Source organism: Triticum dicoccoides, chromosome 3A (assembly GCF_002162155.2).
Source record: "Triticum dicoccoides isolate Atlit2015 ecotype Zavitan chromosome 3A, WEW_v2.0, whole genome shotgun sequence".
Taxonomy (NCBI): domain Eukaryota; kingdom Viridiplantae; phylum Streptophyta; class Magnoliopsida; order Poales; family Poaceae; genus Triticum; species Triticum dicoccoides.
The window spans coordinates 433,215,736-433,234,486 of NC_041384.1; the positions used below are offsets into that span (position 1 = coordinate 433,215,736).

General features: G+C 46.2%; 1 protein-coding gene and 1 long non-coding RNA gene across 2 annotated transcripts; one reads left to right on the top strand and one right to left on the bottom strand.

The window, feature by feature from the left end:
• Positions 1-5,671: 5,671 nt before the first annotated feature.
• On the bottom strand, positions 5,672-9,278 carry LOC119268428. Its single transcript, XR_005133186.1, has 5 exons — positions 9,048-9,278; positions 7,820-7,852; positions 7,212-7,355; positions 7,040-7,098; positions 5,672-6,304 (listed from the first exon to the last, which is right to left on the bottom strand). It is a non-coding gene; the product is annotated as an uncharacterized LOC119268428 (long non-coding RNA).
• Positions 9,279-9,411: 133 nt separating this feature from the next.
• Positions 9,412-10,861, top strand: LOC119268427. Its single transcript, XM_037550057.1, has 2 exons — positions 9,412-10,360; positions 10,453-10,861. The coding sequence occupies exons 1-2, from the start codon at positions 9,412-9,414 to the stop codon at positions 10,509-10,511; spliced, it is 1,008 nt and encodes a 335-aa protein (XP_037405954.1). The 3' UTR covers positions 10,512-10,861.
• The last annotated feature ends 7,890 nt before the right edge of the window (positions 10,862-18,751 follow it).

The window sequence follows — 18,751 nt, forward strand, 5'->3', positions numbered from 1 at the left end:
TTATGATTAATCCCTCTTGCAAGCATCCGCAGCTATGAAAGAAGAATTAAGATAAATCTAACCATAGCATGAAACATATGGATCCAAATCAGCCCCTTACGAAGCGACGCATAAACTAGGGTTTAAGCTTCTGTCACTCTAGCAACCCATCATCTACTTATTACTTCCCAATGCCTTCCCCTAGGCCCAAATAATGGTGAAGTGTCATGTAGTCGACGTTCACATAACACCACTAGAGGAAAGACAACATACATCTCATCAAAATAAAAAACAAATACCAAATTCAAATGATTAGTTATAACAAGACTTCTCCCATGTCCTCGGGAACAAACGTAACTACTCACAAAGCATATTTATGTTCATAATCAGAGGAGTATTAATTATCATTAAGGATCTGAACATATGATCTTCCACCGAATAAACCAACTAGCATCAACTACAAGGAGTAATCAACACTACTAGCAACCCATAGGTACCAATCTGAGGTTTTGAGACAAAGATCAGATACAAGAGATGAACTAGGGTTTGAGAGGAGATGGTGCCGGTGAAGATGTTGATGGAGATTGACCCCCTCTCGATGAGAGGATTGTTGGTGATGACGATGGCTTCGATTTCCCCCTCCCGGAGGGAAGTTTCCCCGACAGAACAGCTCCACCGGAGCCCTAGATTGGTTCTGCCCAAGTTTCGCCTCAAGACGGCAGCGCTCCGTCCCGAAAGCTTCCTTCTGATTTTTTCTAGGTCAAAACACACCATATAGCAGAAGATTGGCGTCGGGGGCCTGCCAGGTGGCCCATAAGGTAGGGGGCACGCCCAGGAGGGTAGGGCACGCCCTCCACCCTTGTGGATGGCAGGTGGCCCCCCTCAGGTGCTTTCTTCGCCCAATATTTTTTATACATTCCAAAATAATTCTCCATGAAGTTTCAGGACTTTTGGAGTTGTGTAGAATAGGTCTCTAATGTTTGCTCCTTTTCTAGTCCAGAATTTTAGCTGCCGGCATTCTCCCTCTTCATGTAAACCTTATAAAATAAGAGATAAAAAGGCATAAGTATTGTGATATAATGTGTAATAATAGCCCATAATGCAATAAATATTGATATAAAAGCATGATGCAAAATGGACGTACCAATGACCAACATGTGTAATGGGGAGGGAAAAACTGCCACCCACAGTAATGCCAGTGGCGGTGTGGATCGGGTGAGCGGTGAGGAGGTTACTAGGGTAGGAAGCCATATGAGCCGTAGCGGTAGTATCCATGTACCAGTCACCCCCGCCGGTGCAGTTCTGTGGCATGGGAGCCGAGTGCAGTGCCGCTAGCAGCGCGGGATCCCAGGGCACCGGAGCCGAAGGCTATGGCTGCATTGGATGCGCCGCAAGGAGCGGGGGAAACCCTCCGGCCAGAGGGAGCGACCATAGGGCACTGAGTAGCCATAGGGCAGCGAGGGCGCGTACGACTATGGAGCCGCATGCAACGCCTGGTGGGTTACCGGACGGGCGCTGAAGGAGCCGGGGATGAGGGAGCGCGGAACGGGCATGGAGTACGCGTGGACGACCCCCGTCCACGGGTTCTGCCCAGCGTGCCAGGGCGCCGGCTGGTACTGCTACGGCGGGCGAGGCACCCCTCCCTAGGTGCCCGCGGGCGCTTGCTGCTTGCAGCCGCCTCGGCGACGATCGGCGGGGGCCGGCTGTGGAGTCGGCTGCTGCGGGAAGGGGAACCCCGGCGGGGGCGGCGCCTGGTAGGGGCCCGGGCCTGACGATGACATGTACCCAAGATAAGGTCATAGGCCTGGCCTGACCACCCTACCCAAGGGCATTGCATATATGAACCCAAGACTCACAAAACTAGAAAAGAACCGTCGACTGGAAATGCCACAGCATACAAGTCACTCGACACAAGATCCACTCGGTCACTGCTCCATCACTCGACCGTCCTGATTCACTCGGAGAACCTGATTTCACTTGAAGAACAGAAGATCTAGAGCCACTCCAGGATGGCAACGGTTGAGCGACCAGTCCGTTGCTATAAAGATCATTAAACATAGGCATTACTAGTAACGCTCGTACCTTTATTGTCTCATTGAACCCTTGTGTAACCGGGGTCGATGAGGGGTCATCAGACTCTTTATAAGCCGCCCCTCTCCTCCTGCACAAGGGTTCGCACCCCCTATAACTCAACACTCTATACAACAAAGCTCCTGCAGCACTGAGACGTAGGGTCGTTACCTATTTCGAGAGGGGCCTAAACTCGTAAATCCGAGTGTACAACTTCGCCGTAGCTAGGCTCTGCACTCTCCTACGTACCCCTACCTCTATTGTCAGATCCGTTCCCACAACAGGGACGGGCGAGCGGGGCACCACCGCGGGTGGTACCAGCGGCGAGGGCGGTGTGGTTGGCCCGAGTGCGTGTCATGTTCATCCGTCATTCCTCCAGCTTCAGGTACGCCACGACCTTGGGAAAAGTCGGGTTGGGGATGAGGGTGAGGTTGGAGCCGGTGTTCCCGAAATCGTCGTTCAAGCCGGCGGTGAGTGTACTGAGAAGAAGCTCGTCGGAGACCTTCTCACCGAGGTCAAGGAGCTCATCGGAAAGCTTCTTGAGGCGCATGCAATAGTTGTCGATTGACGAGTCGTGCTGCTGACACCCAAAAAACTCGCCGTGCAAGAAAACCTTACGCTGAAGCTTGTTGTTGGTGAAGAGGCCATTGAGCTTAGTCCAGACGGCGTGAGCGTCATCCTCGTTAGAGACCACCGTGTGGAAGAGGTCCTTTAAGATGGTGGTGTCGAACCAGCGGATGAGAGTGGCGTCGATGGTCATCCATTCGTCATCATTCACCATGAAGCGGGAGTCCACGGAGCCATCGATGTGATCCCGGAGATTGTACTCACGGAACACAAGGGAGAAGTATGTCTTCTAAGCATAGTGGGTGGATGTGTGGTGGTAAGGATGGCGGGAACCCAACCGAGGATGTTGAGATCGCGGATGAGGACGGGGTCGAGACCGGCAAACGGATTGGCGGCGGCGGCTATGGGGATGGCAACAACGACGGCGACTAGGGTTAGAGGAGGGAGGCGGAAGCAGGAGTTAGGTGGGAGGGCGGCAGCTGCGACACGGGGCGGCGGCGCGGCGTCGTGGGGAGAACGCGGCGGCAGCGGCGGCGGCTTAGGTCAGGATCGAAGGTATGATACCATGTTGAGAAATAACTTTTGGCAATGCAACTTTCGATGTATTGATCGGGTGCATAAACATGTATATATGGGCATACAACGTGGGCCTTGATCTTTACTATACAATGACTAGGAGGTGGGCCATGATATACAATATACATGCAAAACCATATACTCAACAGGCGGCGGCGAAAGAATGAGGATGCGGCGGAGGCGTACGCGGATGTGGACGTGGACGCGGAGGCAAAGGCTGTCTACACGGCGGGGATGACACCTCCTTGATCGAGGAGCAGACGACTGGGATTGCTGGTCCGGCAGCGCAGAAATGCACGGACTACCGAACTGATATTTTTTTGGATTCAGACATGTAAAAACTAAACATATTTGTCTCTTTTTGATTGTGATAGGGCATGTGATCCGGTGAATCGGAATACATTAGAACTTGAATTTACGTGAACCGGCACCGGAGGAAATTTGTGGTTGCAGAGATGCCCTGAAAGCGCTTGAAGCATATAGGGTGGTTGTAGACCGTGGTACGTCCAGTTCACGACGGACCCCGGTGTCTGTCTAGACTAGTACTGTACCGCTCCGGCGCTTCCACCACTGGCCCGGGTCGGTCAAGCCGAATAATTGCAGTTTTTGACCCGACGCACTGTAGACGGGCTGGACCAGACGAGGAGACGGAGAGGGAAGGGAAGGGAAGGGAAGAAGGAAGACCGCAGGCGGAAAAGGCTGTAAAAGCTTGCGCCATGGACTTGGACTCATCATCTCATCTAGTCAAGTGCGTGCTGCGCTTCGTCTGCCGCTGCGCCTGCCTGCAGGCTGCAGCGCCCCTCTCCTCTCCTGGCGCCAGCCCGTCGTCAATTCCCATCGAACGCAGCAGCAGGCCATTCTTTCGCTGCCCACTCCACCGCAACAAAATTGAAATTCTGTGGTAGAGCAGATGTTTTACTCCTTTTATGAAGCTTCTGTGTGCGGTGTGGCCTTGCAACTTTGGCTGGCCCCGGGACCGGACGGGAGGGCTCTCGCGTCTCTTCTCTTTCCATGCATTGCACACACAGGACATGCCAGTACTATGATAAACACACAAGTAGCCTGTCCCCCAGGGGCCACGAACCAAAAAATATCACTTGAAATCGTACTACCAGCCATGATTTCTTTCAAGAAAGCGAGGACCTTGCCGCACTTCTCATTTTTGTATGGATACAGTGCCCTGGTTAGCATCAACTTCAACTTTGTGTCACCGGTCATCAATATCGATCATGAGGCGACGAGTTATAAACACGAAACGTACATCCCCGGATCGCCCTTTCCACAAAAAGAAAGCGTTATTCTTTTGCAAGCGAGAAAGGATCGAAACGACTGACAAAATATATGTATCCCACAACCGCAGTGCACATCACATTTGTTTAGTTTATTTATTATTTTCGGACTTTGCTTAGCTAGTCGGTAATGCAACATGATGAACGGTGCAGAATGGTACGCCACATGCATCCTCTGGATATTGGGTGGGTGGGGATGAGACAAAAGTAAAATCCGGGACATTGACAATTTGGCATGCTTCTCCACAACTACTAGCGTCACACACAAAGAAAAGACTAGCATCAGACCCGGGCCACGAAGAATTTGTTGTGAGCCTCACCAACTTGTGGTTTGGTCATTGACCGGCATTCCTGTTTTTCGTCGCCGGAAACGCGCAATACCATGACATTTCAGCCTAGAAAATCCTAGTCAGTCTCCCGGAGCAGGAGCTGTTGCATGCTTCGGCCACGCGTGGTTTTCAGTTTCAGTTTCAGAAATCAGCAGCAACCAAATCACCGAAATTCAGTGAGTTCAGTATGCTTTTCGATCGAAAGGCCCAAATAATCATCTGAAGACAGTTAGATTTTTTAAAAATTGAAAATATTTTCGAAAAGTATTTGAATTCATGTGTACCACTGAAATTGCTTAAATATTTTGGCCGAAAGGTAAATATTTCAGTGCCTGCTGAAATTAATGAAATTCATTCATCACTGAAAGTGAAGACCAACAAACGTAGTAGAACGAAACCGCAAACGAAGAAAACCCCGAGCCTTTCTTCAAGGGACTGTCTATTCTACATCCGGATGAAATCAAATTCGCTTTCATCCATATTTTTCAGCCAACTAAAGGATGACAAGTGTCCCCTGTCCCGTGTCCCCAGCTCTTTCTGTCCCGCAAATCGTTGCGCAGCAGGCTTTAACGAGTCCACACGCTACACTTTTCCAACCCGCACAAGGATCAAAACTGATGACATCTAACCACACGAATAATGACAGTCGTTGTTGCTGTGAATCAACTATACAAAGGGCTAAAAATACACTAACAATACCACTGAAAATGGCAGTGCAGAAACCACTAAAAATGCATAGTAACTCCACCAAAAAGATACTGAAATTCCACTGGTAATGAAACTTGAAAAAAAAAACAGTGTAAAATCCACCAAAAGTACACTGTAAATCTTCAGTGGATTTACACTATGGATCCACCAAAAATACTCTAACAATTCCGCATGAAATACACAAAAGGAATTACACTGTAAATACTGCTTAAATAACAGTACGAATTCCACCGAGGAAGTACTAAAATTACACTAACAAATACACTAAAGAATTACAGAGTAAAATCCACTTTAAAATGCACTGTAATCCACTAAGAATTACAGTGTAAAATAACCTAAAAGTACACTGAAATTGAACTAAGATTTACAGTGTAAATCATATCAAAGCTGCAATATCGACAAAGAACTACACTGTAAAACCAGCCAGAATTACACTGTAAACCTAGAGAAGAATTACAGTGTAAATCCAGATAGGAATTACAGTGCAAATCCGCTTATAAAAACACTGTAAAACCACTAATAAATACACTGTAATTTTATCAGCTTTACAGTGTAAAATCCACTAAACAAAGTTAACTACACTGACAAAATGCACTGGTACAAGTACAACCACATATAGGAGGACGAACATGGTGAAGCGCCACCAGAGAGGGCGATTCCTCCAAAATCTGGGAGACAAACGTCAACAACATGGCTGGAGAAGTAGGAAAAACACAAGCAAAACATCCCTCTCCCCCCTCCTGTGCATTCATCACCTCCTATCGTCTCTCTCCTGCCTGAAGAAATCTGGAAGAAAGAACAGATGGAAAAGAGAATATAAGCACACAAAAGAAGGAACCAGCACAAATACTAGGAACAACTAGGATATGGTCACATGTACAGCTAGTCTATAATCACAAGACCACTATATACTAAAAACTAGATGCCCAGGTCATAGGTTTCTGAATTTGCAAAAAAAGAACATACTACAAGGGACAAAAACACGCTCAAGATCACTAGGCTAGGAATTCCATTTTGGCAAAAACACACTACTAGGCTAGCAATTCCATTTAGGTAAAACTAGTTGAAAATATACAAGGTTGAGGATTACTGCAGTTGAGAGAATATATGACTATTTCCACAAACTTTGGAAACTGAAAAACTAAACACTGTTAAGAAACTTTGATCTAACAGTTTGGACACTTCCTCCATGTTCATAAATAGCTGTGATTGAATGACTGGGTATAAGTAACTTTGGAAGTGTCAACTGCTATGAACCGATACTTGTTAACACTGAATATTGATTAGCATTAACATAAACACTGAAAATAGAAATTAACAGAAAAAATGAGTAACACGATCAGGCTAAAAGCACTGACACTAGAAGGCACTTACTCTAGTAGAAAGAAACAAAAAGAATCTATAAAAGTGATAACAAATAGCAGATTCTTCAGGTCACACAAGTATATGTCAGATGAAGAAAAATGCTCAATCTAGAATGAACATGGCATAAAAATACGACAAATACAACAACACACTTACGTGGGACACATAGAAATCATATAAGCTTTTTCACACTCAGGGTTATCCATTTCACCATCCTGCATAAATACAAAAGAACATAAAGAGAATAAACTACTGGACCAAATAAGCTAAGCCACAAAAACAATATACAAAACGGAAAAAAGAAAACACAAGCAAAAAAGAGAAGGACCTCGGAAACTTGGAAAGAATCGTCCTCAGCAAAATCATTGGGCACAAAAGGATCACCATCTGAATCACCTTGCTCTTCGGAACAAGCAGAATGAATACCCTTACGAAAACACTTCCCGAGTCTACCCATAGATTAAACTATTCCCTAATATATATAAATCACATAGAAGAAAAACATACTGAGAAATATGGCATAAAGGATAAACATTATACAAAAAATACAAAACGAAAATGCTTACTACATACCCATTACCAGATACATAAATGGGTCAGGCAAAGACAATATAACAAAAAGAACACATGAACTAAATCAAAAAATACAAATACTTCCATAAAAGTGTAATGTGCTAAAATGCTCCCTCCGTAATCTAATATAAGAGCGTTTAGATCACTACTTGAGTGATCTAAACGCTCTTATATTTCTTTACTGAGGGAGTATAAAATAGCTAATTACAAGGGTATACAATTAATCACATCAACTGAGCTAAAAGGGGGTAAAATGAACAGTACAAGAAATATTCCAATCAATACATCATCACTGGATTACACACAAATAAGATGATCTGACGAAATAAAATACACAAATAAAACTGGAAAAAAAGAACTAACCGGACATTATCATGCAACTATCCATAAAACACCCTGCAAAAATACCAAAAACTAAGATTAGCATCAAGCATGACAACAACAGAAACCTAAGAAAAGATTTAAAATGAACTAAAAGCAATCAACAGTTGCAAGAGAAGTCCTACACTTACAATGAAATCCAATATGATAACCAGTGTAAAAATCACTGATAAGATAAGTAAATACAGTACAATGCACAAAGATTTACACAGTAAAAACACTAAGAATTACAGTGTGAATCCACTAAGAATTACACTGTAAAATTCAAAATAAAGAATTACAGTGTAAATCCATTGAGAGTTACACTGTGAAATCCACAACATACATTGCAAAATGCACCAAAAATTACAGTGCAAAACCATTGAGGAATTACACTGTAAAACCAACTAAAGTATTACATTACAAGAGCACTACGAATTACAGTGAAGATTCACTAAAAAATAAAATTACAGTGAAAAAGAATGTAAATCCAATTAGAATTACAGTGTATCGACTAAGAAAATTCACTGTAATTCCACTAAGGATTACACTGTAAGAAATCAATAAAATACACTAAGAATTACATTGTAAATCCAATTAGAGTTACAGTGTAAAATCCAGTAACAAAATGTAATTCTTGAAATTTCTGAATTGGAATTCAGGAATGTACATGCACAGATTGAGTGGAATTTCCTGAAAATATATACCAAAATGACTTGGCATGAGACTAACTGAATGAAATTGAACGGAGCAGCATACACATTTACAAAACTACTTCATTGTAAACAATGAAAATGGACTGAAATTACAGTGTAATATATACTTTAGTTGTCAGGGTGGTGGTTGTGATTATTAGTAGTAGCCTGGCAGTGGCAATGGCAGTAGAGTAGTTTGGTTGGTAGGTAAGTGAGGGCGAGGAAACAAATGAGGATCCCATCCATCCATCCGTACAAGCAAAAGCAAGGGTTCTGAACTAAAAGAAACATCATCACGTCCGACAGCAACATGGACATGGATGAAATTAGGATCCCCGCATGTCAAGGCGCATGACAACTAGCTGAATTCAACAAGACAATGCAGCTCACATGACAGACGAGATTCAACACACCAGCGGGAAATTACCACACACTACGGACGAAAGGGGAATAGATCTGACCGTGAAATCCTACACACAACTAACAACAACCCCTAGCGAATGGGGGATAGATCAGGTCATAATCGACGAACATACCAAATCACAGGACCATAAATGCCGGCGGGGGAAATGGAGGCCGGGGTTGGGTATGGCGGCCGAGATATGATGCCCCTCTGGCACGGACATCGGAGAAGCAGGAGGGGGTTGGGCGGCCGGAGGGAGAGCGCTGGACGCCGGGGCACCCTAGCGAATCGAGGGACAGGGGAGCTCCAAATCTCCATGGATCTCTCTCTCTCTCTCTCTCTCTCTCTCCTCTATTCTGGTTGCGAGGAGAAGGGAACAGGTGTTTCTGCGGGAAGGACACACCGGCACGGGTCAAAGTGGACGGAAAAAAGTACGAATCTCGTGACAGAGATCGGACGCTCGGAAAAACGGATGAAGTCCAATTAATTTCATCCGGATGATAAATAGCAATTCCGTTCTTCAAAGTTACACACATCTGCCTTTGCCGCTCCCGTTTAAAAGCCACGAGCACCACCACCACCACCACCACCACCACACCACCAGTCCACCACCCACGCAAACGCCAAAGCCGCACGCACACTCACACGCACGTCCAGACTCCAGAGCGAGGCACGGGAGCGCGCTCATGCACATCCTCCGCCTGCTCGCGGCGCGGCGTTTCCGCCGCCGCGCCGTGTCCACGATCAGAGCGAGCGCGACGGCGCCGGCCACCCCGTGCCCGTGCGGCTACGGCGAGGACGAGGGCCCGTTCTTCGACCTCGACCTGTCGTGCTGCTCCGCCTCCGCGCCAGCGTCCAGCGCCGAGTCCAGCTCCGAGTCCGAGGACTCCTCCTGCGCCGGCGAGGTCGATTTCGTCATCCTGCTGCAGCGGAGCTGCTCCGCGTCGCCGTCCTACGACGAGCGCCTCTCCTTCAGCCGTTGCGGGTGGGGGGGAGCGCCCCCGCCGGCCAAGTTCTGCGCGTCTGAGCCCAGCGGCGACGCCGCGCGGTTCAGCACCAGCGGGCGCGGGAAGCTGCGCACGCTGAGCTTCGGATCCGCCAAGGCCGCCTTCTACGGCGGCCGCGCCAGCTTCTCCCGGAGCTCCAACAGCACGCGCTCGGCGAGGCTCTTCCCCGCGTATGCGCACGGCTCGCCGGACCAAGACCAGGAGGAAGCCAGGAGGGCGCCCTCGGCCGACGCGATCAGGCGGTGCCTGAGCAAGATCTCGAGGCGGTTGAGGAGGGTGGCGCCTGGCGCTGCTGCTGCCGTGGACGTCCGGCTGCGGAAGAGCCGCTCGGTGTCCGCGGCGCAGTCGTCGTCGCCAGCTCGCCGGGACGACTCGCTCCTGGAGCAGCAGGACGGCATCGCGGGCGCCATCGCGCACTGCAAGGAGTCGATCCACCGTGGTGCGTGACCGCTGGCTTCGTTCCTTGCCTCCGTGAACTCGTTGGTTGATGAAGCGGTTGTCCTGACGTGCGTTTCACTTTGCTATGTGCAGCGTCCATGTCGGAGCGCGATTCGTCGCTGCTGCGGTCCCGGAGTGACCCAGGAACATAACTTGCACTCTCAAAGCTATTTTTCCCAGTGGGTTCGCATGCTTTCCCACCCACCATTTCGCTTCGGAATCGTGGAGGAAGTTTCGCGCTGAATTTCGCAAAGGAGGCAATGAAAAACGAAGTAGTACAAAAAAAATTGTTAAAGCTTGAAGAGCATGCGGTGGTTTAGGAAGGGAAGCTAGCGAGATCTTCTTTTGTGTGTGAGTGAGTTCTTTTGTAAGTAGTTTAGGCGTGGGGAAAGGCCGAAAGAGCTCCTTTTAGGCTCTTTTCGCCACCTCCCACATGTACAAGCGTCGTGCAGTCGTGCCAGTTTAATCCTACTTTCGTTCGTTCTTTTTTTTTCCTTATTCATCTTTTCGCATTGTACAAGAGACTTGTAAGCTGTAACACGACCTTTCGTGTGTGTAGTTAGGCACTTCACTCCTAGTCCACTCCTAGCCTATTGACAGAGAGCATGAATCATGGTGTATAATTGCTTCCATTTCCATGGCCCCGCCCAACTGTCGCTTGAATATGTGCACACGCACACGTAGAAGGAGATGCTAAAATTCGGCCTCTTGTTCGTGCAAGAACTTGGCGTACGTAATGGTTCCTTCTTGGCTGTTTCGTCTCGTGTAAAAGGAAGCTGTTCTCTTCTTGCTTGTGCCAAGCAAAGCAGAGGGGAAACGGAAGGTTTGGATCTCGGGAAAGCTGAAAAGGCGCTCCTTCCGCGGCGCCATGATGGGTGATGAGCCGGTGCTGGTGGAGACGGGGCCGGAAATTGCACAAGAGCGATGTGTGTACGTACGATGTGGGTGGCGACTGGCGAGGACAAAGATCTGCGCGTGATTCTCTTGTGAGGTCTCGGCTGCTCGGGGAACCGCGCTGCGCCCATTTCTTTCGGCTTTGTTTACGGCGCCTTTGTTTATCTCCATGCTCGTTTTTGCTTTCTTTTGTTGCGCCTTTCGTTCGTTTACTTCCCCCTGTTTATCCCCGACCCCATCCACACCACCTGTGCGCCTGTGTGCGATGCGAGGCGAGGCGAGGGGAAAAGGGCCCAAAGCTACACTAGCTTTGACGGACGCCCTGAGGAGGAAAAGGGGGTGGCAAAGCATTGTTTAGTCTGACCTTTGCTTGGCTTTAGGCCTTTAATCTCGTTATAATTAGGAAAGGGCCAGGCAAAGCTAGTTTAAGCACCAAAAGTTGCGTGGCCTGTGCTGTGCACTGCCGTCAGCATTAGCACCGAATCCGAGGCGAGGAGGAGGAGAGCTTTGCCTGCCTGCGCCTAGCGTGCATCTGGTGAGGGGCCACGGCCATGATGCCCGTCGGAAAAATTTCTAGTGGTATCTTATGCTATGAAAGGGGAGTCAGTTCCATTTATGTTTTTATTCTTGGCCTCCTTGGTGTTGGTGGTGCACTTTAACTGATGACAAAACTGCATCCCGCCCTGCCGAGGCTCGCGAGCGCAATGATGAAATGCCATGCGTAGGATTCGCGGATCTTGACTGCGTGGAGACGAACGAAACGAAATGCTCTGTTTCTGCTTCTGGAGGGAGGGAAGCTCCGCGAGGACCATCATGGCATCTGCAAGACGATTTCTCAAGGAACAGACGTGTACATTACATTCACGTTCCGGGCTACATGCATGCATGGGCTGCGTCTTGCTCCTTCCTTCTCGACAGGAACCGGAAGACACGATGGCTGCAACGAAGCAACCGGCAGGCCGCAGCCTCCTTGGATATGCATGCCATGCCGTGCCATGCGTCTTGGTGTAGTGTAACTAGACCACCGTTCCGTTGGCATCCTCGTTTCGGGATTCCAGGACCAGAGGTGCATGAATCTACAGGAACGAACGTTGCTTGCTTCTAATCTACAGCACGTACAGGTATAGTGATTTCTAAATGTCAAACGTGCTTCTGTATCACCGACAAGGATGGGACCGAGACGATGATGGGAGGATCTAGCATTCTCCAAAGCCAAGAAATTGCTCCGCTCGCGGGTTCCTTCCTTGGGATGCCACGCTTAACCCTACGGCTACGGCTCCATGGCATCTAGTCCGTACTACACTTCGTGTGTGTATTTGCTTGGCTTGTAAAGGCGGCAAAAACAGCGCTTCTGCCCTACACATGTAAGAAGAAGAAGAAGCCTAGAAACATGAAATCCACCCTTTCTTTTTCTTTTGCTTTCCCAAAGTGTCCTCCAATTCTTCCTCCTTCCCATCCGGAAAGAGAGAGAAGTGGGCATGCAAGCACGCTTTGTCTCCATACCCTGTGTATTCTTCTTGTGACTGCATCAGCTTTTCTTACATGAGGCTTGTCAACGCTTCATCTCCATCATTATTTGTTAACATCAGTTAAGCGATCCAGCTCATATTTGGTCACCAGAATACAAAAATCCAATTCGGCTCTTGGAGCGTATGCTCCTGTCTGTCAAAAACACCTTCTGCAAATGCCAATTTTTTTGAAAAAGAAATAGATGTATTCATTGTCACACCCAAATGCTACCTGGAATTTTAATGAAAAACTTAGTATTTTGACCCGTGCAAAAAAATAAATTGAACGCCAAATGTGACCTTAAAATGTTACACTTAATTTTGTTTTTTACCGACAAAGCATTGTTGTCTCGTTTCCCATGAAAATTGTCAATACACTTGTTAGATTAAAAGGCAGGTATTATAGTACGGTGATTCGACCCGCAATGTTGTATGTCGCTGAGTGTTGGCCGACTAAAATGTGACATGTTCAATAATTGGGGGTAGTGTAGATGCGTATGTTGAGATGAATGTGTGGCCACACAAGAAAGGATCGGGGCTGAAATGATGATATATGAGATAGAGTTGGGTAGCATCAATTGAAGAGAAGCTTGTCCAACATCGTCATGAGATGGTTTGGGTATATTCAGCGCAGGCTTACAGAACCTCCAGTGCATAGCGAACGACTAAAAGCGTGCTGATAATGTTAAAGACAGGTCGGGGTAGGCCAAACTTGACGTGCGAGGAGTCCATAAAGAAAGATCTAGAGGACTGGAGTATCACCAAAGAACTAGCCACCAACACGGGTGTGTGGAAGCTTGCTATCCATGTGCCAGAACCATGAGTTGGTTGCGAGATCTTATGAATTTCAGTTCTAACCTATCCCAACTTGTTCGGGACTAAAGACTTTGTTGTTTCTTGTTCTTGTTGTTGTATTTGTTAGACTAACATGAACATCCACACAAAAAATCAGAATTTTTTAAACTCATTTACAATTTATTTTGAATTTAGTATAAATCATGCTCCCAGAACCAAAATGGCCCTCCCACCAGAATAGCACAGTTCCATCATATGATTCTACCATGGCAGACACTTCCTATCAGTAGCCTACACAAATAAATCATTAGACCACTCATGCACCATCGATTTAGCTTTCATCTGACGGCCGAGATATACCAAGTAATCGCTTGCCTTGTTCAAACCTTCCTCTGTGATGCAGCCATGTCTACATGATCCCACTAATCTCGCTTATTTACTCTCCCCGAACTAAATTTCTCACCTTGGTTCCCCTCTCTTGCTTGCAACCCACCTCAATGCCCAACATCATCCACCTGCGATGCCCCTGTGCTCTCCATCGATGCTCCAGATTTGATCCCCTTCATCTAGTCTTTTAATCAACTACATTCTGATCTCTCCATCCATCGCACCGCCGAGATTATATCCCTTGCACCCCACCACCCCTTTGGAGATGGACACATTGAGGTGCCCCATTGGCAGCTACCGCAGGTCATCGCCTCCGGTCTCCTTCCATTGACGCTCCATTAATGCAAGATGCGCAAAGCTCTCACGATTGAGAAACTCCTGTAGCCACACGACATGATCGTTGTCATGAGTGCTCTGCTCACCGCCCCCACCTTGAGGAGATACACCGCTACCCAAGTAGAAAACAATTAACGCAAGCAATGAAAGTGTAATTACATATCTGTGCTGCTTGTTCATGGAAGCAAATTATCCTTTCGATAGATGAAAATTTTATTTCATTGGAAACTCATCCTAGTTTGTTCGAATCATGTGCCAAGTTGAAAGACAAAAAAAATCTTCTCAGTGGAAACAAGTTAATCTTTCGTTTGAAGCAAGTTATCTAGCCCATGGAATCAATTTCTTAATGCTTTTGAAGCAATATAAAATGTTTTTACACGATGCACAAGATTATGTTATAACCAAGAGCATAAATTTGTTGTCTCCAATGCATACAATGCTAATTCTATTAAATTAGAGCAAATTTCATTGACCAGGGAAGCTCAATTTTCAATCGATGTAATCATAAATTTTTGCATTGAGAACAAACATTGCAGCAAATTTCATCAAACGTGGATGCTAAAGCTCGGATAGGTGAAAGCCTAAATTTGTTGTGTTTAAAAGAGAACCATCTAAAACTAAATTTTGTGTAGATTAGATAGAAGCAAACTCCCACTCCATGGGAAGCAAACAAGAATTCCGATTGAAGTATTTCATAAGGAGGCATACTAGTAAATGGCGGGGAAACTCCTTTTGGAGATAATTTGTTTCCTTAACAACCGAGAAATTGTTTTCCCAAGAAGATGCACAAGAGGGTGTGCCCTACACCACCTACGCCGACATCAACAACTTCAAGGGCTCCATCAACAACATGAGCAACCTCGTCGCGTCCTTTCGAGACACGTCTGCGTACATGGCCAACAACTTCTCTGAGTGGAGCCAAGAATGGGCACAATATTACCCACCTCCATGATAATCCCCTTGAGTTTGGGCTTGCGAAATCTTAAGCTTGCAGAGGTTACTTCCATGTCTATATCAAGATGTGACATAATTTATTTTTAAGTTATAATGAGGTTGTACTTCAGCTCACTGTCAAACACTCGTCTTGGTTTGTTCCACTTTGCTTTTTATCTGGTTTTGGTTTTGGTTTGTTTTATTTCTTGTTGGTTGCAATCTTTTTGCAAGTTAGCTTTCAAAAAAAAAAGAATAAGGTTTTCTTTTGCTTCGCTCTTTTCCTTTTACCTCGGATTTTCATTCGCATTCTTGTTTATATTTTCAGAGCGGAGTTGATCTGCGCCGCACAACGTGGAATGTGTCCATAAGGAAGAGAAGCATGGAAATTCATGATCATGAAGGTATGTCCTGCGACTCCCGTCTTTGCATTTGAATTGTTTAAAATAGTTGTAGTTGTAGTATGTGTGAAATATTTAAGTGGGAGTAAGTCTTGACGGTTAAAACAAATGTTTTGTTCTCGTCGGGAAATTAATTCAATAACTTTTGTTCCGTTTAATCTACATAATCGAGACCTGTCGTGAGACTCATTTTTAAAAGAAAGTGATGTTAACAAAGAATAATCATGCATATGAGAAGGTTCTAGAAAGACATGGGTGCTGAGAAAAGTTGTAGAGAAGATGATATTAACAATACTCAACCCATAGTGCTAATTTTAAAAGACTCAATAGCACTTGTGGATTAAGCTCTCCAGAGAACCCAGTTCAAAGGTGCCCAAGATTGTGCCAAAATCTATTTTGCATTTTTACATGGCACTTTAGCTTCTCGCTGGTGCCATGGCCTTGTCATTATACGTGTGTTTATGTATGTAAATGTGATTTTGTCACCTCTCTTGATGTTATGCTAAGAACTCCGCTGGCCAATGAACCATTCACCAGAGTTCCGGCTTGAATTTCGGTTGTGAGTGTGTTAACTTTCGTAGTGGCAACACTGCAACGAACATTATTAGGTATTCTCTTGGAAAGTGTGTGTGTATGTGGTAATAAATGAATACTAATAGAAAGATACAACATATTGGTGCATAGTACTCAAACTTAAGCCACAATGAAACTCTATGCATGTAATATTTCATTGGCATAATCCCGTCACTGGACAACAAAACTTTCAGCATGCGATGATTGAAAGAAGTGCTTGAGAGACTTGACGAGGAGAGACTCGTGGGTCTTAGCGAGTTACTCTAGTATCGTGTTGTCTTTGCATATCTTTCACTTTCATAATTTATGTTTTCATTGCTCAAGAAAGAAAAATTCTCTTTCGTGTGTTCCTCACATGCAAGTGTTAACTAGAAGAAATAGAATAAAAGCTAATTTATTGTTTTTTCTAGTTGGGCAAGAGCTTCGTGTTGATTATCTTTGCTTTACTAACACTTGCATAATAACCATGCCACCACTTGCGTAATGACTAATGAGGAGGCACTTCCTTGCGTGCGAAGATATAGCTGGTGGGTCCGAGCTGTGAGTGGGGGGAACATTTTTTTCGTGAAATACAGAGGCCCTTCCAATGGGTCCTAGCTGTCAGGTGCAAGAATCATTATTTTGTGCCTAACAAGGAGGCATTTCCATGTGTGCGGCCGTGGACCCAACTGTCAACGTCTCCACGTACAATCCACTTTCAATGGATGCCGTTCGTTGACCACGCCACGCCGAGAGAGCCAGGGCGGTGGACGATGGCGAGGCCTAGGAAGAGAAAGACATGGAGCCGGGGAAGACTCGACAGTGGTTGCTCACACGGTGGGGAGTATGAGGGTTTACTGGTTCGGCTGCCGTCGCCGGAAAATAACAGGAGGTGTGGGTGAGTAGAGGAATGGCCTAGCCAGCAATGGAGTAGGGTGGGGCAGTGCGGCCTGTGCGCCAGCACAGCCGGCCACGGGAGGCGGGAGCAGGCAGTCCCACCGGCGCTGGTTTGGGCGGCTGGAGCAAGAAGATCAGATATTGAAGAAGCAGCACGGTCGTCAGATGAACATCCAACGGTCACTGCTGCTAGAATCGTTTGTGGACTAAGTTGACAAAGCCTTTCGTACACGTCAACCTAGCAGACCCACAAGTCAGCCTCCAAATCTGTCCCAAACAGCATACATCCCGAAATTTCTAGCCAGATTCAAATTAATTTAAAAATTAAACATACCTTAATTTAAATCCAATGAAATTTTACCCACACAAAAACAATGAAATTTAAAATATCAAAATCCAAAAGCAAAAAGTATTTTGGGACTAATTGCCCGTTTGCTGTGTTTTTTAATTTTACAGCTCATTTATTATTATTTATAGCCCATTTCTTATTACTTATAGCCCATTTTTTGGGCAAGCCCAAATGCATCCCTCCTCGTCTTGAAAGATTTTCGGCCCAGCAGGGCGTAGAAAAGCAAGTAGGCCTACGTTGGTTATTCTGCAAAAAACAAAATAGCTGGGCTAGCCATTTTCAGAAAGAAAGAAAAACTGGGCTGGTCATGTGGTAAACATATGAAATAAAAAGCCTGAGCTAGACGAGCCACAGCTCCTGCACAACCCAGTTGATACCCTTCTCCGTCCCGGAAAAAAATTACTGTGCGCGCTGCTGGGTCCCTACTGTCTTCTTCACCATGTACAATCATCTTCTTATTCCTCTCAGTCGTTGACCATGTTGACAACACCGGAGGGCGGCGCCACGGCAAGCGAACTAAGGCGGAGGACGATGGTGAGGCCTCGGACGAGAACGAACAGGAGCCGGGGAAGATGCGCAGAGTTTTAGGGTGCGATGTGGCCACGATGCGTGTGCGGCAGCACAACCACCCGTGGGAGGCAGAAGCAGGCGATCCCGCCGGCGCTGGTTTGGCTTTGGCGGCTGGAGGAAGAAGAGACTGAAGAAATACGACAGACATTGAATGTCAATCCAATGGTCAAGGTTGGCACAATCGTTTGTTGACTAAGCCGACATCAAGTAGCATACTTATTTATATATAGGAAGAAAAGAAAAACCGGGCTTGTTCGTCTGATAACATTCCTAAAACTGCGACCATTTGATCTTGCATCACAACTAAAACTGCGAGGAAAATGCGTTTGTCTTCCGTCCTCTTCCCAGGGAATGTTCGCCACATAAGTGACTAGCACCCTTGGTTTTCAACCAAGAGGTCTTGGGTTCGAGTCCCAGGAACTCTCAATTTTGTCCTCCTTCCTTCCTCACAAAAAAGAAAAAAATCAAAGACTTGAGAAGGCGTATAGAACAAGCTAGTGTATCAATAAAGAGACGTTGTTTAGTTTTAGAAAAAAGAGAGATGTGCTCCTGTAGCTGGTTCAAATTCAAACCTAGACTATGACTATATATGGTGCTATGCTACTCTGCAAGTAATGAAACTGACATATCCAATGTTCGCTTCTCCTCTTCTCTACTTACTCTGCCTAGCATCAGAAACTCTAGCCGCATCAACCATGTATGATGCATGCTCGTCCACCTGCTCTTCAATAGGCAAAAACTAGATATGCGCCAAGTCACCACCCGTACCATCG